Here is a 26,972-nt window from a genome sequence, read left to right on the forward strand (position 1 = left end):
TGAAGTAATAGTGCGACATTTTTACACAGACATGCTGTGCAGACAAAAGCTAATAAGACCTGTAATACTGCCCTGTAAATGTACTACTGAACATCCCAAAATGTAATGTAATCTGTAATGATGATTTTCAGATAAAGCTCTTGGCCGAAACAAAAGTTTACCTATGTTAGTTTGGTTTCTAGGAGATACTGCGGTGTTGTGTTGCTATTAGGAGAAAACACTACAAGTGCAATTTAACTAGTCATCACTGAGAAATGTCCCCAGCCACATTTTGCAATCTGAACCTTGCTTTGTGCAGGCAATGTTGCACTATTTTGACGCAATGTTTGGCGTAATCTTTTAGCTATTGTAAATGAATATAAGAAAACCTAAACTGTTAACCAAAGCAAAGGTTAAGATTTTGATTAAATCATTCACGTCCCCAAAGTTCAATCAACGCTGCACAAATGCCATGTGCTATCAGAGGGTGCTGTGAAATTCTCTTTCTGGTGTCAGACAGATTGAGATTGATAGAGTGAGGAAACAGTTGATTGATGTGGGGGTGTGATGGAGTTTAAACTGTTATCGGGACGTGCAGGTGTCAAACGGACTTTGTCTCTAAAGGCCATCAGAGTGTTGTTCGGACATGTTAGTCAGTCACGTCACTTCAGGGATGTCAGCACTGAAAAACAGAGATGCGGGAAGCATAGATTTACAGGAAGTAGATAAAATGTGGAAAAGGCTTGGTGCTGACGGGTAGATTAGACAGGAAGTGCAACTCATTGGGGTGCAATCGTCTTTGTAGACTTCTTTGGTGTCTTATCTAGTGGTCTCTTTTAATTTACAGAAGAAGATGTCAGTCAAATCGTCTGTTCTGATAGTTTCTCATTTTTTAAAGTAAACAATTTCATAAACACAAAAGCAGTCCTGAAAAAAATTACCCTGTAATGATCCATACATTTAAAACGAAATGTTTTGAATTGATGTGTCACAGACATGAACATATTAGGTATGGAGAACAATCTCGCATTAATCTGCAAAAAATTCAACATCTAGCACGTCAGAAAATGTGCTATTAGGAGTCGCTGGAGAAAGCAAATAGATAAAAGAGACTACAGAATATCCAATTCAGGCTCATTTAATCTAATCTGCATGTCCGCTGCATACAAAATTTTGTTTATGCCAGTATGTATCTATGTATGTATTGTTGACAGTTTTAACGTTATCATTACTGCCTATTATGGAAAAACAACTCTCAAAGAAGGATATATATTTATATTATACATTAGAGAAGTGCATTCAACAGATCATCTTTAAACGGTCTTCATCTTGTGTGATATTTCATTTGCAGTGTGATCAGTAACCTTCTTAATGCTACGACCAACTTAGTGCTTAAAGGGTGGAAAAAAGCTGACATAGCTAAACCCTAGTGAGTTGGTGCTTGTGTAAACAAAATATTTTTCCATGCTGTCACGTCATTGAAGGAGCCCCATCACCTGATATTTACTGAACATGACTGAGTGTTGGTTTGCACATTTGCCCTACATGTGAAGCACCCCAGTTTGTGCCAAAAAGTGTTTGCCTTTATTTAAACTGTTGTAAATGACTTGTTGACCTATGAGCAGTCACACACATCCTTTATGAATAATATCAAGTCATTGTGAGCCAGAAAGAATATTCATGTCAAGTTAAAAGATGCAGCAGTTTTTTGCAACATGATTTTGTCCTTTATTTATACAGATAAGAAGTGCCACTGACACTTCTTTTCAAGGTTTGGCCAACAGGGAAGCAGAAATTCCCAAAAATATATTATCACAGTTCTATAAAGAATTTTAATGGCCAAAAAACACTGAATTTATTATAATGTAGATTTTGAAAAAGAGTCTTAAAGATACTTTCTACATCTCTTTATTTTATATATAATCCCTTCATAAAACATGATGACTACATGCTATCTAGAAGAAAATATGGAGTTTTTTTTTTCTAAAGAGAACTTTTTGGCACAAAACCGTAAAAGGGACACAAATCTCACGGAGGATTGCCTCGTGAAGGCCATGCGGTGTCTGCCGATTCAAATTCAAACGAGATTCTTTCAGAGCAATCAAAATAAGCCTTTGTTCTTTCCCCCCCCCTGAAAATGTTGTCTGTTAAATGTTTTATGTTCACTCGGGTGAAGGCCAAAACCAAAACCTCTTGTCAAACATTCGCATTATTCATTATACTGAAAGCGTTGCAGCGTTTTCAAAATAAGAGCATTACTTATAATATGATTAAATGCAATTATAAGTAAATAAATTTTAACACTGGACATTTTTTCTGTCACGTAGAAACTAGATCAGAATGGACAACCAGTAACATCGCCATAGAAAAGGCTAATTTCGTCACTGAACACTGTATTCAAACCTGCTGTTGCTGCTGTTGTTTCGTGTTGACCCAGACTGTACTCGGTTTAGCCAGCAGAGGGCAGCATTGTGTCAAGAAAAACATCTTGCTGGGAAGGGAAAAATAACCAGGGGTGAGTCAACTCTTCCTGGAGCTGTGGGGCGTTTCCTCTCACACACCCAAACTGAAGCGAATGTGTTGGATACTTGTTTAAAATGCAAAAGAATACATTTGTGAATGCCAACCGATCCCAGTTATTTCCGCTGAACACTGAGTTTTCCCATTCACGTGATCAAATTAGAGTTTTGTGTGTACTTTGGTAACTTTTGGCTTAGTTTCTGAACCAGTCTGCACTATAAATCCTAAAAAGCAGCAGACCAACGAGACCTTACATGCTTACGCGATTAAATAAACTCCACGTTGAGAAATTTTCTGGTTTTGCCAACTACTTTAATCATCAAGGACGAAAGCTCTTTCAGCGGGAGGGGCAGCCTAATTAAAACCAAAGGCTGTGTGTCAGTCTGTAGAGTTTGATTTCCCAAACAGAACTGAGGGCACTAACGAAACTTTGAATAGAAGTTCATCCATTTAGATTTTTGAAGATGCCACATAAGAAGAGAAGCCATGGCCATCATAAAGCTACAAAGGAAGCAAAGGACGAGGTAGGATTTTTCCGTTTTTTAGAGACATGCGGAATTCAGTTAATGTGTTTAAAGATGTAAACATCTCCGATATATCACAGCTGATTATTCTTAGACAAAGCTGCAGAAGTGTTGATACTGATTTAACCTGATAAACTGCATCCCATTGCCATATATGTGCTCAAGCGAGAAACTGTTCTGCACATGTTAGAGCTTGGCTGTGTCATCGTTTGCAGAGGAATTGCTCAGGGCTCGTTGATTTATTTATAATGTCAGTAATTGGTTTTACTCGGCGTCGCGAATGATTTGCCGGTGCCAAATGCCTATAAGGCTTTCATGTCATCTTTTGTAACTATGGGCTATTGCGTAAAGCCCCCCTTGGTAGCGCGCACCACTGAGCCAGAAACAAGCACAATAGAGATCTACGAAGTTCCTTCTTTGGAAATAAAACCGTGTGTGTGTGTGGTGATGTGAGTCAGTGGGGTGGTTTAATGCCAGGCCTACAGGTTAATGCTGGATTGTTTTTGTTTATGCGAACCAGAAAATTTCACTGGAAAAAAAAATTAGAGAGTGAAATTCTTTTGTAATCTCTCTGAGTCAGAAATTGCACCCCGGACAGAAGTGTGTGGCGATAATTTGGTGTCTGCTGGGAGTGGCGCTCTGTTCGGCAAGGTATGAGAAAAGATATCTGTCAGTGAAGACAGGAGAGAGCGGCATTGTAGCAGAGTGGAAGTTTTATTTCGGACAGTTGTTTTCACCTCCTGCTCTCTCATGGCGTATGCGGCATACTGGAGCAGTACTGTGAGTACATCGCCCTCTTTTTTCCCCTTCACCTTCTTCTCCCTCTTTCTTTTATTTGAGCCTCTGGCATTAGCACTTTCAAAGTAAATCTTGGCACCCTTTTAGACGCCAGGTGTGCTTTTATTGCAGAAAACCCGAACAGCTAGTCTGAAAGTGTAGGAGCGGTTCTGGATGCTCTGTGGGCTGTACAAGATATTGTTAGAACCGAAATAAAGTGCTGAAAAGACTTCGCCCACTTTTTGTCAAACACTATTCATACATGAGGGCGTGTGGCTGTTTAAACGGCCTTCAGCCCTCACGTTTCACATCTGGATTATCTCCAGTTATTGTGTCTCGGTACTGTTGCATATCAATAATGAACATTTTAGCATGTTAACTAATGCAATTAATGAGCTGGTGTTACCTTGCTTACATACCTTAATGCTACAAACTATGAAAATCTATTTGAGCAGAACTTTTTCACAGTTAAGAATATTACAAAAATGTTACAAAAAAAAGAAAAAGAGGAAAAGCTAGAAAATAAGGCACCAACACAGTAACACAATAGACTGAAATCACTGCTTCCTGTCCAGAAGTTGTGTTTAATTTAATGCCAACAACTGACTCACCCTAAAAGCCCTAACAAACTGTTGTGTGTGTGTGTGTGTGTGTGTGTGTGTGTGTGTGTGTGTGTGTGTGTGTGTGTGTGTGTGTGTGTGTGTGTGTGTGTGTGTGTGTGTGTGTGTGTTTGTAGCATGGAAAAGCAGATCCTTGCACAGCCGAAGTCAAAAAGAGTAGACAGACTTCAGCCTTCTATCCCACTGCAGGGTCCTACTATGGCAAGGTACTGACTTCATTTTCTCCTGAATGACACAATGCCTTCAGCAATGTTCTGCAGCTCAAGGTTAAAACAGGGCGGGGATGCAGTCAGCTACTTTGCTCCATGTAAACCTCACAGGATACATTAAAAGATAGGGGCTGCTGTGTGATTTTTGTCTCTCAACACTGCCCAGTAACTGAGAGTGGATACAAGTAGAAGTGTAGCTGTAAAAAAGAATCACCGCTGAACCCACTGGCCTGTTAATGTAGATGCAAACAAGTAGGTGACAATATTTACAGTTTGAATTTTCAGCTGCAGTTGCTATCAGAGCCTCAAAATTAGACTGTGATCTTTCCAGACATTTTGAATATTTCACATCTATCTTATCTTTGTTTTTCTTTGTGGGTCAAGCGTTGGAGTTGCAGGATGGATGGGAACAAAACTCAACTCTTTGTGTTTGTCTCCCTCTGCTGAGGGCAGTGCTGCTTTTGGCTGCAGATGTTTAAGGACTGCATGTCTTTTTTGTTACCCAAAAATCAGGAGACACAATGAGCGTGCACGCTTATTTAACCTGCTACATAAATAAAAAAAAATGTACATGTTTGTGATTGTTAAGAGTAATTTACTGTGACTGACAACTTTAGGAATCACACGTGAAGCCATTTATCAAGGATCACTTTTACCTGTAATAACTTTTAAGTATCTTTAGCTGCAGCACAATATAAATTCTGTTATTCTTGTTTTCTAAAAAAAGAAAAGAAAAACAAAATACAGGCTTCTGTCGACATCTGATCATGGTCCATACATTTGATGCAGCTCGACAGGAGGAGCTTATAGGTGACTGAAGTGCAGCGTGGATCTAAATATAAAGATGAATGCCACTTTGGTCACAGGGAGTCCAGTTACCCACTTTATGCTCTCTTACACCAGCACGTTGGTGACAACATCTGCTATTTTGTTTTCTGACACAGTTAAATATGTTGAGCATACTGCTATCTGCTGATTCTCTGATAACCTCAGTCTAGGTGAAAAAGAGTTTTTAAAAAAAAAGACTACCACATGCCACACAACCGCTGCAGGTTCACACCAGTTTTTGTGAGGTTATGGGAACGGATAGTTTGCTTCACATGGCCGATGAGCTAGTTTTGCAGGTTTGATCAGTTGACACTTTGAAAGAGATATGTCAGTCTCAGAGGGAGTGTGTAATGAGTTATGGACAGCCTGTGTGTCTCTGTGCATGCACCATCATTGCACAATATGATCCTGGAGACACCTCATATCTCCCTGAGTACTTTCCCAATAATATATTAGGTACAATAATATAAATATTCACAGGTACAGATGGTCTCTAGCTCATAGTGTTTGTTGATTTAATCTGTTTTTAATAGTGTCAGATGGTATGCATTTACAATGTTATGTCCTTTTTAAAAAAACAAAGAGGTGATGGGGTTTCTCAGGCGAGAGTGTTATCATCAGTATCGCATTGCATTGTTGAAAACAAGCGGCTTATCCTCAAAGTGTGCTTTGTGCATAAAGGGCCGATTCACCACTTGTAGCTTTTTGCAGATCAAATAGGAGTGTCAGTTTCTGTCTGTTTGATTTAAAGTGATTAGTGGTAGGGTGCGTGATTGTCATATTTTTCCAAGGTGTGCCGTTAAAACGCTCAAAAAGTGAAAGGCTTGCCTGTCAAACTGATTCCATCACAGTGATTCACTCAGGGGCTGCACTGTTTGCACACCCCACCCAAGAACTACCCAGAGAGACAGATAAACTCACACTTTACAGGTGAGGTACAGCCCCATAGGTATGGATGGGATTGCACTTTCATTGGTTTTCATCACCTTTGCAACTTAATTGCCTTCCGATGTTTCTCAGTTTACTTTTCATGTTTTCCACAGTTCTTCTGGGATAATTCTTATTAATAAAGTTAAAAAAAGGGACCACACTGGTGAAGTTTCAGAAGCCCAACACCCGTGTTTCATGCTTCAGTCATGTGTTCACAGAGACACTCCCTACATTCCTCTTTAACACACCTTGTTTGTTGCTCAGGCCGTGGTGCAGAGAGACATGATGAAATCTCTTCTGTTGTCATTAGACAGGTTTTCTTTGGCTCAACTAGATGTTGAGATTAGCCTGCATCTAATCAGTATCTCTTCCTGCTATTATCCTTCGCAGATTTTATTACTGCAATGCAGAAAAGAATTGAAGATTTCAGCTTCGGCCTCTTCTGTCATGGAAAATAGCTGACACAGGCAGAATATAAAAGTTGGTCTCTTGTTTTATATATGCAGTGTGGATAGACGTATGCGCCCATGTGTGCTCAAGGCTCGTGCACTATCATATATCTAAATGTGTTCTTGCTAATGTGTAACTTGAACATTGTCCCAAATAAAACCGGTTCTGTTTTAGGTATGCTGAGTAAATTTTTTAACACCACTGCGTGCATATCTTCTTGCATGTGTGCCCCCGTGTGCGTTAAAGGATCTATTTCCCCAAGCAGAAGCTTACATGTTGCCCCCCTTTTAAGTGGGTGTCAGCCCATGGTCAGCTCACTTCCTAGTATAGCCCGGAGAGTTACGCCCCTCCCGGTTGTGACTTCCACATCAGATCCTCTTCTCCCTGACTACGCCCAGTTTAGTCCTTCTGCCCTCCCCTTTTCTCTGTCTGGGTCCATTCCCCGTTTGATGCAGGGAAACATGCTGCAAGCCGACAGACAAGGCAGAGGCTGACACACGCGCGCACACACACACTCACACAAACGACACGTTCAGCCAACATGGGTCAGATACTGAGCTGGATCCGAGGCCCACGGGACACCCCGGCTCTGCAGGATGTGGCAGTGGAGGAGCAGGTGTGTAGTAAAAGTGTGTCTGTGTGCTTGTGTAATGGTTTGTGCTGAGTAACAAAAGTATCCACGTGTGTTTTGTTTTGTTTGTGACCCCCATCTCTATAGATATAAAAGCATGTCTGCTGTTACTGTTTTGTTAGCTGTCCTAGTCTTTTGTGTACTGTATGTTTAACAAAGGACTTATAAGGGAAACTCACACAAGGAGGAAAACTGTCTTGGAGCCAGTCCAAATCCAGCCACACGCTCTCTCTGCTGGAATGTCTGAGGCTCCCGGTCAGCCTCTGTGAGTTCAGTGTTCTTACTGTAGTGGGATATTAAACCAAGGCTGCAGGAAGGCCTCCAGTATTTGCTATGAGGTGCTTAAACCATCAAACTACATGGGAAACTGATAGACTCCTATAAGTGATAATGGTTGTTTTGAAGGATATACCAGTTTTTTCTTTGTGAAGGCTCCCACCCCAAATAGCATTCTCCTGTGATAATCCAAAGCTGCAGATGGAGCTGTCTGAAAGGGTGTGTTTAGCTGGAATGAGCTTAAGTGCTCTGTTTTTTATTTGGACAAGTTAAAGTTGAATGCAATGTAGGTCATATGCTGCAGGCTTTTGTTAAATTTTCACTCGTCTGGCAGAGAATGTGATTGCATGCTGATGTGTGACAGTTCAGCATTGGCTGTCCTCATGTCAGTGCTCTGTTATCAGGGCTGTGTTCGTTTGCTCTGAGTCATTTTATGTGTTAAAGGTCAAAGAATAAATGTGTCCCAGGAGGCTGACTGCACACAGATAGCCTTTGGACTTCTGGTCAGACCATTTTTGTTGTGTTGCATTTTCCCAGCTCTGGGCTGCAGAGATCACCCTCCCTTGGGGTCTGGCAGCATTATCATAAAACTTAACAGGAAATGGCCACTGGGAAAATATATCTTGCCTGCACATGCATAACCATTACAACAAAGTCAAAGACAAAAAGGCATAAACAGGCAGGAGGGGATACTGTGCAAGTTAGTCATGACATACCTGTTTTTACATGGTGTGGTACATTAGAGGGCTTTACAACTATAGCGCGAACTTATATCTTTAAATTAAACTAAACAGAAACTGATGGCTCACTTTCAGTCCATTGTTTAGTCACTCGGCTCACTGCTGTACTGTTCTGGTTCACGCTCACAGAGCTTTGTCTTGTTGTCCTTGGCTGCAACGTGTAGCCGAACATGCTATAAATACCTGCTTCATACCTGCTCTCAGTAGATGGACAAAGATAAAGAGACAATAGTGTTGGAAATGAAAAACAGAGCTAAAAAGAGATTTCTGGACTGGCATTTTTCAAGCTTGTATCTGCTTTGTCAAAGAAAAAGTTTGATCTACAAACAACTGTTATCATACACATTCTTTATTTTTAAATAAGGAATGTCGATGATGAATTACCTATTTTAAAAAAAAGAACTGGGAACTCTTTTTCTGAGACATATTATTAGTTGGAAAATCTAACCCTGCTGGTAGGAACGCTGTGTAATGAATCATGCATGTGGCTACTAGTGCTTGATAAACAAAACTAAGACCCAATGAAAAGTGTCACTTCATAGAACCGCTATAAGGCACCTTTAAATACAATATCATGCTGTTTCCTGTTGCCTGAAGTTACCTGTGTTACTGTTGTATTATTCATATTAGCTTGGCTTAAGCAGTATTTGTTATTCTAGGTTTTTGACTTTTATCCTCTTGAGACGTCTCAGCCTCCGTATGTATTTTTCATCTTTAAGTTCGATGTAGTCATGTGAAATGATCCCCTCGGTTTTACGGTTGGGCATTTGAACAGTGAGTTACACTGTACGGTTCAGTTATGAAGGACTATAGCACTGTGTGCAACCAGAATACAAAGTACTGAGCAATCACTGAGACAGTGAGACACAACTGACTCATGTTATTAAATCACAGTCTGATGTCAAGCGTGCACCTATCTGCCCCCACTGTCAGAAAATGCTGACACTCAAATTTCCATCTTTCATGTTTTAATATTCAGCAAATCACAAACAGTTCAACTAAGGTGGTTACTAATGACATCATGACACACAGTGCCCGATTGCTTCAGTTCATACGTCATAACCACCTCTGACTGCCTTCTGAAGCCACACCTCAAAAAGATCATTTCAGACCACGGTACTAAAGCCCAGTTTGCACTGGAGTGGAGGAACACACTGTGTATGAGACCATATATATACACAGAAACTTTGTTGACACATATCCTGCTCAGCTAAATCAGCCTTCCATTTCCTGTTGAGTTTGTTGTTGTTTATCCCGTTGGTAGGTACGGTGCTACTTTCCATCACTCCTCAAAACTCGTGCCTTCAGATTTGACACTGTGCTCTCAGTTTGGCTTGACACCTCATCTAAATGTTGCTCGCTGAATTTTGTTATGTCCGTTTTGGTATACCCGTCCTCCTGTCTGTTTACTGCAATGCTCGAGCAACAGCCTGTACTTGGAGCCAGATGACATTTGTCCGGATAAGTAATGTGAAGGCAGCAGACTCACGATTGCTGGAAACTGTAATGTGATGCAATGATTGAGATTCTCAGTATCGCTCCTCATAAACACGCAGGAGAGGTAAAAATGTTAGCAGGCATGCTATAATTATTGGTAATTGCTGACAAGTCCCAACTAAATCGTGTTATTGTAGTTCTTGTTCTTATTCTGTCATGTGGCTGACAGAGTCGAGCTGTTTCCTCTGGATAGGCTCTAGCCCTCCATGACCCTGAAGTGGATGGCTGGATAGATTGATGACATAATGTGGAAATGCAGCTAAGCAAGAGACATTTATAGCTTAGTCGTTTTTGTGGTGATGATATTTCTATTTGTATCTGGCTAATCTGTCTGAAAATCTAGTTATAGTATAGTATAGCATCATTGCATGGCTAACACACAAGTTTAAATTCATGGTAGAACCTGATAAGCTAATGCAGAAGTAATTTTAGCTGAAGCAAACAAACCTGTGCTGAAGATGATACAAGTCTGAAACTGAAGCTCAGCTCGCTAAAATAGCCTCAATCTGGACACTTGATTTAGCACACTTCCTGTACCTAATAATCGGTGGTTTGTTGGCAGTCACAACAAGCTAACATATTATTTTTTAAAAATATTATTACAAATATTTCTCTACTTTTCCTAGAAATAAAGCAACTTTGAGCAGATGTAATGTTTTCCCTGAAGCTTTTTTGCTTCACTTTTTTTAAACTGTCCCTATTGATGTCTCTGTAACTGAAATGTTTCACAGTAAGTGTGGCTCGCTTTACAACTGGAAGTCCGGTGAATGCTGCTCTAGTCTGCATGTTGAAGTATCTTTGGACAAGACACTAAATCCCAAGTTATGTGTGCGAGTGTGTGTGTGTGTAAATGTTAGACAAGGTGCTGTGGTATGAAGCTTGTAGTAAAATGATTTGTGTGCTCCGAGTAGAAGTGTGCTATTTAAGCAGTAACCACTGGTTGCTAGCATTGACCACTTGTCATGCTTCTGGCTGGGAGCAAAGTGTGTTTCTCAGATTTACCTCGGTCAAACTTGCAGGCTGTTGCTCCTGAAAACACTGCTGCCAAAACAATGAGCTAAAAGGAGATGCAAAACTGTTGTGTTTGGTTAGGTTAATCTCAACAAAAGCAAATGCATCCTTTTGATTTGACTTCACTGTGTTTATTTAAAAAATATACGATTAGGGTTTGTCAAGTTCCTCAGGCCACTCCTCTGCATTTTTTTCTGGCTGTTTGTGCACAGTCAGCACAACACTCACTGTTTTCCATTTGCACTTTTAAGTGCTTCCTTGTATCTGGTTCAAACTGAGCGCACAGATTGTGTATGGCTGCTCCTGCTCCTAATCAGACCTGATTCACACGCTCTTTCATAACAGCTAGAACTTTCTGGCAAAACACGTTTCTACTAGTCTAATCTCTCTGCAGAGTTCCAATTGATTTGACTGCAAACTTTTGCCAATGTAAATATCCCACATTAGTCTTTGCTTAAAGTCTTAGTTTGCATGCAGCCTCCCACCAAGTTTGCCTGTAAACTTCTATGAACAGAGCCCACCTTTTATACTAGAAACCTCCAGCTTCTAGGTTTACCATTTCTATTGGTTGATCTCCATGAAAGGGTGTGTCTAATGTTGTCAATAAAGACAGCTGTTACCAGGGGTTGCAAACTAAGGCATTTGGATTCAACACGAGCATGTTATCTTTCAGAAAAGGGGGCAGGCTCTGGTGTGTTTTTGGAGTCAGTCAGGCGAAAACTGTTAAGTGATTTATTTTGAAGGGTCCCAGGACAGACACAAGAATTTCTGCCAGGGCAGGAGACATCAGGAGTCTGTCTGCTTGTTCTTATAAAGACATTTTAAAAGAAACATGGTTGAAGCCAAGCCGATAAAAACCAGACTATAGCTCTCGAAGAATACAGCGATATGTCATGATCATGCTTACGCTCTGCTGTTTATCTTCATTCGAGCTGATTATCCTGGTGCTTGATTGTCAGCTGGCTTCGGCTGATATTTAACCAAGTCTGTTGAAGCTTGTGTCAAAGCAGCTTCCACATAGAATATTTCCTATAATCCTTTTCTAGCACATCTATAATAACATTAAATTTCATGCCAAGTCTAAATGCAAAGTATTTAGAGCTGTTTGAGTTCCCATTTTAACCGCAGCGTTAAAGTACTGGGACTGAACAAACACGACACGCATACAGGCCGACATTGTGTCCAAACAACAGTCTGCAAGCTAACAGGCATGCACAACGGTTTCAGATGACACACATGAACACAATGCTCCTTTTTAAGTTTCATCTATGTGCTTTTGGTGTTTTGTGACACGAGGGGGCGCTGCTCCCCAGAGCACTCGCCTCTTAACGCGTTTGACATGTTTTTCGGTGTGGAGTGCTTGAAGAAGTTAACATAATAAGGATAAAGTTTAGAAGTTATTGACCTTTCAGCCAATCAACGCTGCCACTGCTGAAAGGTCCTGTTTAAAGAAAGGGGAAGCGTTAAATGCCCCTCTCTCTTGTCCCCCCCCCCCCCCCCCCCCAATTCCTTTGTAACCTCTGGCTGGTATTTCCTGTCTGTTCCGTTGTTCGGGGCCTTTTTTGACGACCTGTGATGGAAACAAACATGTCTGAACATCACTGCTCTTGCCCTTTAAACTTTGTCGTTCTCCCCCATTTTAATGTTCCTCTCTGTCTGCCTTAGGGTGTGGTTTGAGCTGCATGTGATGGATCCTCCTCCCTCCCTCTCCTCTTTTCTGCCTTTGTTGTAGCTTTGCATTCTAGATTCCAAAGTTGTGAGTCTACCCGACACACCCAGACTCCTGCCAAAGCACTGCTGCAGAAAATCTACTTTCCTTCGTCACCCCTCAACTCTTTCTCTCTTCTTCACCTCTTCCGGCTTGATGCAGGCTATCGCGTGCTGAGCTGCATCATGCGTCTTCACCTAGCCCAGCCCGACCCAAAGCTTGTTCAGTTTTCCTGGCACCCATCGAGCAGTGGGTGGGGCTTCATGTGTTCAACTGCCCAATCCGACCGAGCCTGCTCTGCCATGTTGGATGAAGGGGTGGAGCCTGATGCAGCGGCGTCTTGTTGTGCTGATTCAAAGAGGGCGGAGTAGCAAGTTTTTCACTGCTGGGTGTGTGTATGTGTTTACATGTGTGCGTGTGCATGACATAAAGTTCGAACTAAAGTGTTCCTAAAGCAGGGGTCTTAGGTTAAGCAGCCTGAAGAGAGCCTCTTGGTAGTATTCACAGCAACATTTAAAGAGGATACACACTCACAGTCTGACCTATGGTATGTATCTGGATGGTATTTCCCTTTATGCTTGCTCTTTTGTAAATGCTTGCGTGGAGAAGCTTCCTGTTTGATACCTGTCACATCACTTTGGTGGCTGGTGTGTAGCAGAACGTTTGTTCAGATCAGCATTTGACAGTTTATCGCTCATGTGATCCTTCATGTTGTGGTAAGATCAGCGTGCTTCCCTTTAAGCCTCAAATTATGGAACTAAAGGACTAAAGATTTTTGTGTTAGTCTCTCTCAAATGGGCCTTGAGAGCAGTTGTTGCTAGTGTAACAAAAACTTTGTTCCAAGTAAACGTGAACGACCAGCAATCAAATGTTTCATTACTATTTATGTATGTGGCATTCAAGGTTGACACCTGGCTCTTTATGGCTTTATATCATCTTTTTGTGCTCTCCATACTGGGTTTTCTCACTGTAAACGTGTGATACAATAATCCTGATGGGAAAATGCAGTACAAACACTGAAGCACAAGGGTTGGTTTGTTTGTCTTGTATGATTAGGATTTTGTTTGGCTGCAGTTGTAATTTTGCCATGGTTGTCCTGTTTCTTGTCCTCGCCTGATGTGACAGTTAAATGCGTCACCACCTCATCAGAACAGGTTGCCTTTTAAAGTACGTTTAGTCAACGCCATTACTCCTGATTTCACCCAGCTCTCTTGAAATCTGCCCTCCAGCAATAATGCTCCTCCTGCTGCAGCTCTGTGCTAAAACTGAAACGCTTAACTTTCACACTATTGCTCCACTTTCTTTCCTTGTTATGCAGCTGACTGCAGCTTTCGTCATTTCCACCACTGGTCAGACGTGAGCCACTTATCACTATTGACCTTTTTTCCACAAGTTGCCAGTGCTATTTTAAAACAGAAAGCTGAGGAGTCGTTTCCAGCCATTTTCACATATGCGTGTCTGTGGTGTGTTGGGTGGGGCCAGCATTAGTCATCAGTTTTCATAAGAGGGCAAAGCTACTGCTTCAGTCCCTGTTGTTTGGTAGGGCCTGGATATATGTACTGCATTGTTCCTTGACCAGTGACAAATGCACAATATGGGGTGCAGTCTTGGCGTTTCATGCCTGCGTGTGTTTTTCTATCATTCATATCTGACAGCAGACAAAGACTTGAGCAATAAACCTCAAGCTGACAGGCAGTTTCCTGTCGTGCTAAATTGAAAGACTACCAAAACCTGTTGGTTTCAGATGGCAGTGCGCCGCCCTTGCCACACTGTCACTGCTGGCCCAAGTCATGTGACAGAAATGGTGTGGATCTAAAGTGCTGCATCTATTTTGGACACACTCACTTAAACTATGCCCAGCACTGCGTCTAGCTCTCTCAGAATGACCATGATGTTACTGGTGTCCCGTTATCAACTACGTCAGGCAGTGTCCTCGCTGCTTACCCAGTGGCTCTATCTATGGACATGCACGGCATGTCAGTGTTTGCATACGTCATGTGTCTTACATGGAATAAAAGATTCAACAACATATGTTCACATATCACGATCTTTATATGCACTGTTGTGTTTCAGACTACAACTGCACCGAATCCCAGTCTACTGTATGTACTGTATGTGTCTGACAAAATCAATATGTCCTTTGCAAAGCAGATCCATGCTAACTATTGAGTCTTTTCCACGCTTCGACTAAATTTGGAACCCTGCATCATTTTTATGACACGCCCCCCCCCCCCCTCTTCTTTTACTGTCTTGTGCATTTCTGTGCTGCATAACAGAAACACAGAGTGCTGTTTAAGAAGACAACATCACAAGCTGCAGAAGTTAGTTCACTGTCACGGGTTCAACCAAAGAAGGTCTCATAAAGTTTGTATTATCTGCACAGTTTTCATATATGATGCGTGCAAAGGTTATTTCTGCTCTATTGGCTTTTTTATCAAACTTGTATACCTGTTGTGTGTATAAAGAATGAGCCAAAACTTAAGGCTGGACAGAATGGCAAGTGACATCTTGCATACTGTCAGTTCTACTATTGAGTGCATCTTCTGATAAAGGCACTATTGATCATTTGGACCTTTTAAGTTTTGCTATGCAGTATGCTCCACGTATACAGCTTATAACTCACCTCCATCAACTTCACTTTACTTTCACACAGTCCAATATGTACTCAGATCAATACAATAAATACTTTATCAAGACGGCAGAGATTTCCTAAGAGTGGATGTTAGGCCTCTTCCGGTTGTTTGGTAAAATTAGTAAATACCTCCCAAAAAATTATTCTGAAACTATAACCCAGAAAAAATGTGGCCAGCATCTGCAATCGTGTTTGGGCCACATTTGACACTGCCTGACCTCATGGCACCATAAGGCAGCTTCAAATGAGCCACAGGTCGACCAAATACCGAGCACATCTGGAAGACTCAGCACCTGCTATAAACCACGTCAAGCACGGCTCATGACATTTATGCAACACCTGGTCTGTAGAAAACAACTGTGTCTACTATGTTTGATCCAAATGTGTCTGCTCTGTGGGAAGACTTGTTGCTACTTCCTTTTTTTCTGTGGTGCGTTGTGGTTTGTGTTAACCAAGAAAGTGGTCCTTTCCCCCCACTCGTTGTCGAATAAGAGTGAACACAATTGGGTTTTCTTTGTCAAGAGGTTCTGAAACAATATTGATTCTATCATGTCAATATGCATCAAAATTTAAAAGGGAAAAACTCCAGCTCTTTGAGTCAATGGCGTGAAAAATTAGGGCAGTTTTAAAGTCGAAAGTGGGTTTAACCCAGTACCTAATGCGTGTACGTGTACTTGCAGTGTGCGTCTGCTGCTGCCGTAGTCATGAGGAATGTAGGAATGCAGAAGTCTGGAGTCACTACAGACTTCCTGAGAGTTTGGGTTGGTCTCAGGTGAACACAGAGGTTACACACAAACATTTGTTTTTAATTTACCTAAATCAGTGAGTAGGACTAATCCACAAAATGTTTCATGCTTCAGGTTTTATTTTATTTGAGTTAAAGTTGATGATTTTTTTTTTTTTTTAACCTTTCTGATTCCTAACCGTAGTGCAGGTTTCTGCCCTCGTCATCTTTGTTCACTTTTATTTTACAATAGAAATCCTTTCTTTCTTTCTTTTGTAGCATCTTCCAGTGTTGGCTTCCTTTTAAGAGGATATTTCTTTTATCTCTTTAATAAATGTTTTCAAGATCGTCTGATATTGACACTGTAAACATACTGATGAGCTCAACTATTTACTACTTAATGTTTCAGTGTATTGCTTCTTTTAATCGATTGGAAATGAACTAAGAGCTCTGTCTGTTTGCCTACTGTACAATTATAAAAGCGGGTCGTGCTTCCTGGCCTTTGTCAAGTGGCATCTGTCGGTGTTGTCGGAGTTCTGCAGTGGTGATGAGTCACCTATTTGCGTGTGGTTTTGAAGAATAGTTTCAACAGAGAATCCCTCATGAGGTAAATGCAAAAGCGCATGAACATGATTCTAATTTATACAGTGATATGGAAATATGTCATTTGTTCTGATCCGTACAGTGTTACTCTTTGTTGTAACTCACAAATCTGTTATAGGGTTTGCCATAATGTACGCTTCTGCAAAAGAAAGTTTTGATGAAGTAATGATGTCATTCATGTGGTCAGTATGATTACTCTGATGACACATCAAAATACCTTTTGTAGATAAGAAGGGGGAAGTCAATACTGTGATTGCCTAAACATCTTTAATCAAATGGAATTAGAGGTGCTTTTCACTGTTTCTTTAAATTATTCCTGTGTTGAATCAAACACTGCAGGCACATTAAAAAAACTAAATAAAAGCTAGCGCCACTAGAATGGCTTGAGTGTGTCTATTAGTTCTAGAAGTTTTCAGCAATCTCTTGTGCTCTATAGATGTTTGCAAATTCTGCTTCCAGAACAGATCACTGCCATGAGAATACAAGGCTTCAAATATCCAATGCTACTTTTATCATTTTGTCATGAAAATCCAAGCTTGTGGAGTTGTTGTCTCACATGCAGCAAAATGCGCCTGACACATCATGCAGTACAGCTCATCTGTTTCTTGGTTATTTAAGTAACTTGGCAACGTTCAGTATTTACAGTGGTAACGGGATCAACACAACTTCCCCTTGGCTGCTTGTGACCTCACTTCCTCCTCTGTGCCACTTCCTTTTTATTCTCGATCTAAATAATATGAAGTTGACTCTTAAAGCTGTCGGTTCATATCTGAAAAGTGTGAAAGGCAGAAGGCATGTGACTTGTGTGTGCTAATCCCGACCTGGATTATGACTTTGTGAGCCCGTGTGACTATTTGAGCGCGTGAGGAAATCATTGATTATGCCAAGTTGCAATCATTACTAACTCAGAGTTCACCTAATGCAGATGATTCACATGTCCTCTGTCTCTGTATGTTATTTACCTTGACTGTCATTCACAAGCATACATATGTGCTTTACCTCCATCCTACCTGTGTAGCTGTAAAAGAGGACGCATAGCTGGTTAACTCGCTCAGAAGCTTACGTGTGATTAGAAGTAGCATAATAACTGGAAGATATAGTTGGGGGGTTTCCCCACAGAATTGTATCTGTTAATCTGTTATGGATACTTCTGTACACTTCTCTTATTCTTTTATTATTATCATTATTATTATTATTATGAACAAATGGAAAAAAAACCAGTAATGCTCGCCGACAGGCTGGGCTGGGTCTGAGTCTACAATGATACAACTGCATACAATATATGGAGCTGAATGTGAAACGGACAGCAGTATTAAACAGGGTGGAGGTTCACTGCTCTGTATTCACACCTTCAAAAGAGCTGGGCTGGGCTCTGCAGCAAACTGTGCTCCACCTGGAGATCAGTATATGCTTCTAAAATACTGGACTACGTGCGCAACATGTATAATTGTTAACAAAAGAAAGTTTATTTTTGTACACGGTTGCATATTTTAGACTAAAAGCACAATCTTCACAATATTGTGAAGCTTATTACAGGTAGAATCAAGGCGTCTGGATGAGCCTCACATTTAATGACTGCACAAACAGGAAAAACAGTCCAGGGGAGCAGTGCTACTGTCTCCGCTCTACGTTACGAGGTTGTGCTGATATATTACCTGTAGCTTTCTGGAGCCTGTGCGAGTAGACGCAAAGAGTGCGATTTAGATGACCCCGAGAGTTGGCTTTACAGAGTCCATCTCCAAATGTGACTGGGCTGATCGGGTCAGATTCCAATCCCAGTGCATTCTGCTTGCAGTAACACCTTTTCATTGACGTGCGATCCTTATCCAGATAAAGGTCACATGTTTTACAGGGGGAAACTGAGTAGTAGTGTAAGGCTTTACTTCTTGTACATTTTTGTAGTTTAAAAAAACAAAACAAAATGAAACATTATTTGCTTCTGAAGGCCTGTATATTTCTCTCAAATGTATTAAGAACAATGATCTTTATGACATTCTACCTTGCAGAAGGATTTCCAGTACTGTAAAAAAACAGGCTAATAACTGATCAATATTTCAGATGACAGTTTTAAATGATAAACTACTGCCGTGCACCCACAGATAAACCATGGGTCCTGCAACTATCATTCCAGGAAAGTTTGCTTTGATTAGTACACATGATAAAAAGTAATAATATCCCATGCGTTGTAACACGGCTTCTATAGATTGTTTTATTACAGCTCAGCTATGGGGAATTTAAGACAAAGATCAAAGCATCAGTGATACAGTATGACTAATTGTTTCTATGTGAAGAAGTGCAGTGCAGAACAAATATGACTTCCATCCAGTATGCATGTGTGTGAATACTGGCTGCATGTCTTCAGCCACGGGAGGCAAAGGCCGATCTCTCCTGGTTCCTTAAGCAGAAAAATGTGAGCTATGTTAGCGTTCAGCTTGCACTGGATGCCACTGGCTGGAGATGTGAATCCTGCATTCTTCTTGTCAGTTTCTAAGGTGACCACAGACGACAGTCTCGTTGACGCACTGCTGTCAAACAGTCCCACCGCACAGTCAGGAATGTAGGACTTGAATCAAACACTTCTGACTGCTGTGTGATGGGTGTGTTTGTGAGCAGTTTACAGTCCTGCATTTCTCCCCATGTTTGTTTTCAACTTGAAAAGGAGACTGTATTAACCTGAACCTGTAACGATTACGATTTCAGCTTTATCCAGAAATAAGTCTTCTGGAACGTTTTGTTTTCCAAAAATATTGCTGTTGTGAAATCAACATGTTGCTGGGTGGTTTCTTGTGTTCCCTGCACATATTTGACTTCTGTCTCTTTCTCTCTGCAGTCGCAGTCCAGCCAGACAACACCCAAACCGGCAGCTCAGGTCTCTACTGGAAAGCCTGCACAGTTTGAGGTATTAGACATTCCCCTGTAATGCTGTTTAACTTCTTCTTCTCCTCCCTCAGTCTGTCAAAAGACACTCATTTGTTGACTGCCAGTTTGACCCCTGACCCCCCAGCATTTTCTGTTGTTCTAGCATTGTTACTTTCTTTCCTGTTCCAGCACAGCTCTTTGATTAATAGCAAAAAGAACATTTTCCTTTTCCTTCCTTCAAACTCAAGGCAGGTAACACCCTGTTTAACCCATTAATGCTGCTCGCAAACCAAGGTTGTCAAACTGCTGCTTGAATGCTGACTGGAATATTCTCCAGGGAAGACTACGGTAATGGAAATGTTAAAAGACTTTATCAGTATTTCAATCAGGAACTCATAAATTAAGTGGAATGTAACTATATTAGCATGTATATGAACTCTATTGGTAGAAAAAATGTTGCAAACATCAGCATTTTGTTGGTAAACGGTTTCCAGGTTTGCATGATTGCACAGCACATATATTTAATGACTTAAAAAAAAGAAGAATTGGGATGAGGTGGGTGCTTTGGAGAGACCATTTGAGAAGCTTAATGTTAACTTGTCTTATTCATTCCAAACAACAATTGTGTCAATCTTCTAGCTGTTGACTTGAGATTAAGTTGAATTTTTTATTATTACTTCATGCAATGTACGAGTACCACCGGCACCATAACAGCTCTGGAGTGTGTTGCTTCAGGACCATGCTCAACAGCAGATATAGTATTTTAGGAAAGCAGTTACTCCTCCAAGCATACTCTTGTGGCCAAATAGTTCATCTTTGTCTCATAGAGTCTCATTTATCCCATAAAACCTTTCTCCAGAAGGCATTTAGCTTGTCCATGACAACTACATAAATTTCACATCACCGTGGACAATAACACTGGTGTCACAGCAGTTTCCAGCTGAAGGCAGGCTTGAGCCTGTTGGTTCACAGGTTGTTCCTTAACATCCTGCTCCATTCCCTTTCATCTGGAGGTGACAGTTTGGGTCTTCTTCCACAACATGACAAAGTAGTGACATATCCGATCAAACTAAATGACCACAATATTGATGCTTATGATGAGTGTACGTAAACTTCTGACCATAACTGTATTTTATATAAAGTGTACTTCATTAAACACTTTTAATGACTATTTTTTTTTCAAAGTAATAGTACACTCCATTGCCTGTCATTTATCTCTTTTACTTGCATACAAATAATGTTTGAACAGAGCCATAGTGCCAGCCTGAATTGTTTTCACACATCTTTCAGCAGCGGGGCTTAGACGGTGTATAGTTTGGTGCCCGGCTTGTAGAGATAAGGTTTAGTCGGATATTTAGAAGTGAGAGAATTACATGGTTTTATTTTAGACCTATTCACACACTGAGCTTATATTACTCAGTCATTAACCTTCACTGTAAGTATCTCATTGCCCTGCTTCCTTCTTTTTGCTTTGCCACAGTAAAGTACAACTGCCTGTGTTTCAGTGTCCATGTGCAATGGGAAAGATAATCTACTGTGCTATAAAAAAAATATGTCCCTGCAGAATGTATGGTAATTACTATTAGCCAGTTTCTTGTCACATAAAAACACAACTATAATGTTCACCTATTAACCTTACAAATATGGAATCTTACTTGTGTGTTGCTTTTTCTGCAAGTTTAACGACTTTCAGAAAAAGCAGGTTATAATGGAAGCAAAAAAGGCTGAAAGATTTACTACATCTCAATTTGGATACTTTTGTTACCACAATTCCCTGTAGTACACGTAATGGCATAGCAGTGTTGCAAGTTGTGCAATTACCTGAAATGACAATCACATTTGACTGGGATTGTCATGCTAGCCATGGCATCTTGTGAACATTTTTAACTTATTAAGTCCCTGATTGCACATAATAATACATTCTTCTACAGTGAGCATGACAGTTTAACACACATAAATGCCAAACAATACAACAGCACGTGAAACGATAATGCTGCTAGCCAGCTTGCTAGCAGTCGCATCAGTATTTCTGCTGAGGATTTGTCCTTTTGGCTTAAATCAGTTGGTGATGCCTTCCTTTAAGCAATAGAAGGTATAAAACATGGAACCACAGTCACATTACCAGCTGATGTGCGGAGCTACGTTATGAAACGGAGTATTGTTGCAATCACCAACATATCTAATTGCTCACCATCCTCAAGCGTAACCAAGAAGATGTCATTTTAAGATATCAGGCTAAGATATATTACAGTAGGTTTCACAGTCTCTGTGGCTGTCTTGACGATAAGTTAACTAGCTTTCATGTGCAAAGCCAAGCACACAGGCAATTCTAGCATCCATAGAGCTGTAAAAAATTGCAGTTGATCAACTTCTCCTCACCTGGTGCATTGCAGACGCCAACATCGGGATCTGGAATGGCTACAAAGCCTGGGGCGGTTACCACGACAACAGGAGGAAGCTCTAATGTTGCAACAGCAGGGAAAGCGGCACCTAAAGCCAAACCAGAGGTAGATAAACTCTGGCGGGTATGAATAAAAGTGGTGGAGGCTTTCAGCGCTTTGGCGTGACATAACATGAATCTCTGCTTCTTTCTTTTGGCCTCAGCACCTCATGTGTGCTCATCACTAGTCATCTCTTTACGCGCTTCATCTTTGGTCATCACCGTTACGCAACATCTTACCTGTCTGTCTGTGACGTCTTTCTGGCACGGCCGTTCACTCATCTTGCATCAGAAGCTGGACTGTCACCGTGCCACCATAAAAGATCTGATATGACCTGCATGGGATGAATGCTCCTCACAAACTGTGACACTAACTTAAAGAATAACTGTCTCTTTTCACTTTCTTTAAACACATGCTTCTCGATTGTAGACTAACACTACGCTGGCCGGTGCTACTGTTATTGACATGTCGTTTGCAGAGGCGAGTGGCGCTACTAGAGAGGTGTTAAAGGTAATGCCATCATGGCCAAAACTCTAGCTAGTGCTTTTTCTTTGCTTTAATCCAACAATCTTTTAAATGATAATGTTTTTTGTATTATTTTATTAGAAATTTTGTGAACTGTGTGTGAGGTATTTGAATATTTCATGAATGCAAATAAATCCCCAAAGTTCAAGGTGATTAAGGCATGAAAAAGCTCCAGCATCTGAACCCTTACTGATCACTGGTCATCAGTCTCAGCCCTCATATTATTTTGAGATCTTTTGGGTAACTGTGACTGAGCTGACCAGTGATCAGTGTAAATGTTCTTCTGCTTCGTTTTCACTAACACTTTAAAAATTTACACTGTGTCAGTACATCTACTGGCTTCCTTGTGTTTTTGAGTAATCATTTGGCGACATGTTTGTAGACTGCACCTGTCTCCCAAGCCAAAGTCGCACCTACAATTCCTCCCACTGCTGGCACTGCAGCAGCCACTTCTGTGCCCGCTCCTAAAGAGTCACCTAAGGACACGGCTAAGGTATAAGCCTGACTACTAATGCCACTCTGAGTCTTCACTGCCTCCATGACTCTTGGGGTGTATCTTTCAAGGCCTACTTGCCTTTCGCTCTTCTTTTTTTCTTCCTTGTAGTCTTATCAGGTTTTTTGGGGTTGTGCTTACTTGAGACTGTCCAGATACCTTATTAGCTTTAGGGGTTTCTTGGAATGCCTTGGAATTCCTTTTCGGATTTTTATTTTTTATTTTTTTGAAGAACAAGGACTTTCATTCTTTACACTGCAGCTCTTTGCTCAGCATGCCTCTGCTCGTTGTTGCATTTCGTCATAGTCGACGCCCGTCCATTTGCAACATCGCATGCATCATCACTCCGAGTCAGTGAGGAAAAAACAAATGAAGAGGAGAGGCATACAGTTTACTCGTGTCCCTTCTGACCCCAGTTTCATTGCACAACACTTCTAGATGAAAGAAGTTGGTGGAGGCTTTCTTTTCCTCAAGTGACTTCCTGTCTTTCATTTGTTTCTTTGGGTGTTTTGCATGTATGTAGCAGATCTGCACTTTTACTTGACATGAACTTGGCCTGTAATAGAATCAAATCTTGTTGCATTTTAGAGTGCCACTGCTGCCACAGCAGTCAAAGCTGATGTTCCTAAAGTTGATCCTGCTAAAACATCAAAGCCAGCTGCAGCAGGCACAGCTGCGGCTGGAAATGTGTCTGTGCAAGGCAAAAAGGAAGAAGCTAAATCAGCGCAAACAAAGGTAGATGTTCCTGAAGCCAAACATGGCAGAGGCTGTGTGTCAACTCTGCCCTCCGTATACTCTGCACAGTGATGATTTTGCATTCAATTCAATTCATCCTCTCGGTCTCTGTGTTTAATGAATGGATGAGGATGTTGTGATGAGGTGTTGTCATGGCTAGCAGGAATTTTTCACACCAATCAAACATTTTTTTTCTGGAAATTCTAAAGAAGAAAAGTCATTTCATTAAAGCAATTAACTAAGAAAGAGTTGGAATTTCTTTTTTTTATGGCTGATAATTTCATGATGCCTTACTCCTAATAGCACAATGGATATATTGTGTTGTTAAGGTCTGTGGCCTGATTCTGGATCTGTGTTGCAGGTTCAGGCGGAGGTTACATCCACAGCAGCTAAAGGAGCCCAACAGGTAAAGACTTAATGTAGCAGTGCTAGTTTCCTTTAAAAAGCATGTCGCTTGCGCTTGTGTGCTGAGCTGTGTTGCATGCGCAGGCACCTCCAGTGGATGCAATCGACGAGCTGGCCAACATACTACCATCAACTGATCCGTTCGCTCGCCCAGAGCCTGTGTTCACGGGGCCAGAGGTCAAAGAGGTATAGCATAGCCACAGTGTGCAAGCATACATGTTGGAGTGTGTGTGTGTGTGTGTGTGTGTGTGTGTGTGTGTGTGTGTGTGTGTGTGTGTGTGTGTATGCTTTAGAAAGTGAGCAGCAAGCTGCATGGGCCTTTAGTGTGTAACCGTGTAATGCATGTGTCACAGCATGACATCACCTCTGAGAAAGGTCAGAAGTGTGGAGAAAGGGACGACACACTGCCTCCAAACTACAGATTCAAAAATACGGTCAGTGTGCACCACTTTCCACTGCTTTCTAAACTTTCTACCCAACCTCACCTTGTTTTTTGCTTTTGCGTGCTTCGCTGACAAATTCGTAGGGACTACTTTATGTTGGTAGGAAACTGTCACTTTTAGCTTATGTTCTTTAGACAAAGTTGCTTTACGGGCATGACTTTGACACCAAATTAAAGCTTTAGGACTGATAACTTGTTAGTATGAAGCAAGAGTGGCTGACTCCTGCATCTGGAAGGATATTTGATCCAGATTAGTCTGAGGTTTTCATGTGAAAATCAAGAGGATATGTCTTAGCCTTTTCCTATTCCTGAGACTATGGCAGGAAATGTCCAATTTGACCTTGCAATATAAAATCTTGCCAAAATCTCAAATCCAGATTACATCCAAAATGTAATTGCTTTAAAGAAAAACCAAGCTCCATTTCTTTTTTGGTAACATTTTCATGCAAATCCATCAGCAATGTATTAAAAAATGATCCTGTTAAACAAAAAGAAGCAAACAAACCAAACCAATCAACAATTACTACTGGCATGTTTATTACTTAGAATTAGAAGGCCTTTTCAGATCTTAAATGATTTCACCATTTTATTTTTCTTACCAAGTGTAAAACTACTTTATACTTTCTAGGGTGGAGCTCCTGCAGATGCTAAACCTGTGGATGTCCCTGTAAGTAAAGCTTTTCAAACTCCTGCTATCAGTTCTTTGTAGTCCAGATAACTCACACATGCAGGAAGTGCTGTTTCCACTGTATAATCTACCCGTTCCTGGGTGGAGAATGTGTTGGGTGTTGTCCTAAGAAACCACCTTCTCCGTTTGAGCTTGTTGGCTCCTGTCCGACCAAACCCAAACACTCACAAATATATGTGCCCTGTCACATGCACACTTACATTGCGCACAGTGATACACCAGTTAAACCGAGGAATGTGTTCATAGTTACTCACAGTCACTAACACACCCACATTTGCATCATAGCCGACTCCCACTTTGGCCTCCTGGCATCGAAGAAGCTTTTTTGGTTCAGTGTCTCACCAAGTCTTTCTGTTCTTTCTTCCTGTGTGAGTTTAATGGTTTCAATTTTGTGTTGGTCATATTTTTGTGGAGTCAACACGATTTGTGTCACCTGCATCTCTTTAGAGAGAGTATTTGAGTTTTTGGCGTCTGTGGAATGTAAAGGGTGTGTCTGTACTTTTCCTTCACTGTTGGTACAAGTCTGGTTTGCATTATTTTGCCTTTTGATTTGGTCACTCATGCCCTCTAGTGGAACTTTGGAGCAATTCTTTCTGACTGAGTTATTTTAGGTTGGTGTAACGCACAGTATTTTTCATTTCAGAAACCACTGAGCACAGACGCGGCCCTTGATTCCCTTTCAGCTGATTTTAAATCAACTGGTCAGCCTGGACCCAAGAAACAAGAGGTCAGTCTTTAAGCATGAAGCACTTAGCTGCTACTTCCATTTGATGTATGTGCTGCACACTCCTAGTATGGCACCTGTGCTGTAGACTGCATTGGCTCCAATAATATCATTTTTGTCTTAAAGGTCTAAAAAGTCTCATTGTGTTTTTTTTTTTTTCATCTTCATCCATAAAATAAATAGCAAAAGGCACATGTTGAGACTATAAGTGCCTCTTCTGCTGGCCCTGCGAACTTTGCACCTCCTCCTGTGAAGGTAAATTTACATTTTTAAGTCCCTGATGTGTCATTACAGCAGAGTCTGGCTGCAGAGGCTGATGCCTTTTCGTCCTTGCTGTCCCTTTTGTTGCAGAAAGCTGAAACTCCTGCAGCAGTTCCTCCTATGGCGGCTCCTCCAGCTGATAAAAAAGCTAAGATGGAGAAAGTCTCAGATGACTTCTCACTGGAGGCTGGACTCTCTTCTTCCAGCACGGTACTTTTACTGTAATGGTTACTTACAGATCTTAGCTCTGTCTTAAAATGTTTTAATAAGTAAATTTCTTATGGCTGTTAAAGTTAAAGCCAAAATTTTACTACACTGAAAATAAACCTGATTAAAGTTGCATTGTTATTCTGCATGGATCAGTGAAAACTAAAACATTTGTCTGTTTGCTCTTGTAGAAAGCGGTATCTCCTGCGGTTGCTCCTGCTGATAAGAAAGCCAAGATGGATAAAACCACTCCCGATGTCTCTGTCAAGGCTGGATTGGATACCAAAGCAGGCACCAAGCCCAAGACCAGTGAGGTGAGATGCAGGAGATGAGGTTAAACAACACGGGTGTCATTAGCTTGTCATAAACGCCATGTTCTCTCTTCAGGGTGACTCCATGTCTCTGGATGCTCTCGGTGCTCTGTGTGACACACTACCAAAAGATGCACCAAAACCTGAACCCCCCAAACTCAGACCTCAGGACATTGTATCGGTAAGAGGCACAAACAGCTGCACTGTCTTAAGCAGCAACTC

The 26,972-nt window shown here is 41.1% G+C and overlaps 1 protein-coding gene across 18 annotated transcripts in view; it reads left to right on the forward strand.

Annotated features, from left to right (window-relative positions):
- Nucleotides 1-2,634: 2,634 nt before the first annotated feature.
- cast (calpastatin) overlaps nt 2,635-26,972 on the forward strand; it is a 31,248-nt gene continuing 6,910 nt past the window's right edge. Inside the window, exons 1-16 of one of the 18 annotated variants that reach the window (XM_026168583.1) lie at nt 2,635-3,023; nt 4,537-4,626; nt 19,490-19,558; nt 21,912-22,025; nt 22,389-22,469; nt 22,867-22,977; nt 23,566-23,712; nt 24,074-24,118; nt 24,202-24,303; nt 24,471-24,551; nt 25,188-25,226; nt 25,891-25,974; nt 26,155-26,226; nt 26,323-26,442; nt 26,631-26,753; nt 26,827-26,931. In XM_026168583.1, the coding sequence (XP_026024368.1) occupies nt 2,964-3,023; nt 4,537-4,626; nt 19,490-19,558; nt 21,912-22,025; nt 22,389-22,469; nt 22,867-22,977; nt 23,566-23,712; nt 24,074-24,118; nt 24,202-24,303; nt 24,471-24,551; nt 25,188-25,226; nt 25,891-25,974; nt 26,155-26,226; nt 26,323-26,442; nt 26,631-26,753; nt 26,827-26,931 (1,443 nt within the window). In that variant the 5' untranslated portion in view covers nt 2,635-2,963. Of the gene's footprint in view, nt 3,024-3,697; nt 3,804-4,536; nt 4,627-7,255; nt 7,454-13,048; nt 13,248-19,489; nt 19,559-21,911; nt 22,026-22,388; nt 22,470-22,866; nt 22,978-23,565; nt 23,713-24,073; nt 24,119-24,201; nt 24,304-24,470; nt 24,552-25,187; nt 25,227-25,890; nt 25,975-26,154; nt 26,227-26,322; nt 26,443-26,630; nt 26,754-26,826; nt 26,932-26,972 lie in introns of those variants that run through there. The other 17 variants (XM_026168565.1, XM_026168566.1, XM_026168567.1 and 14 more) reach the window with 17 other exon arrangements.

The sequence above is a fragment of the Astatotilapia calliptera genome, chromosome 5 (genome assembly GCF_900246225.1).
Source record: "Astatotilapia calliptera chromosome 5, fAstCal1.2, whole genome shotgun sequence".
NCBI lineage: Eukaryota > Metazoa > Chordata > Actinopteri > Cichliformes > Cichlidae > Astatotilapia > Astatotilapia calliptera.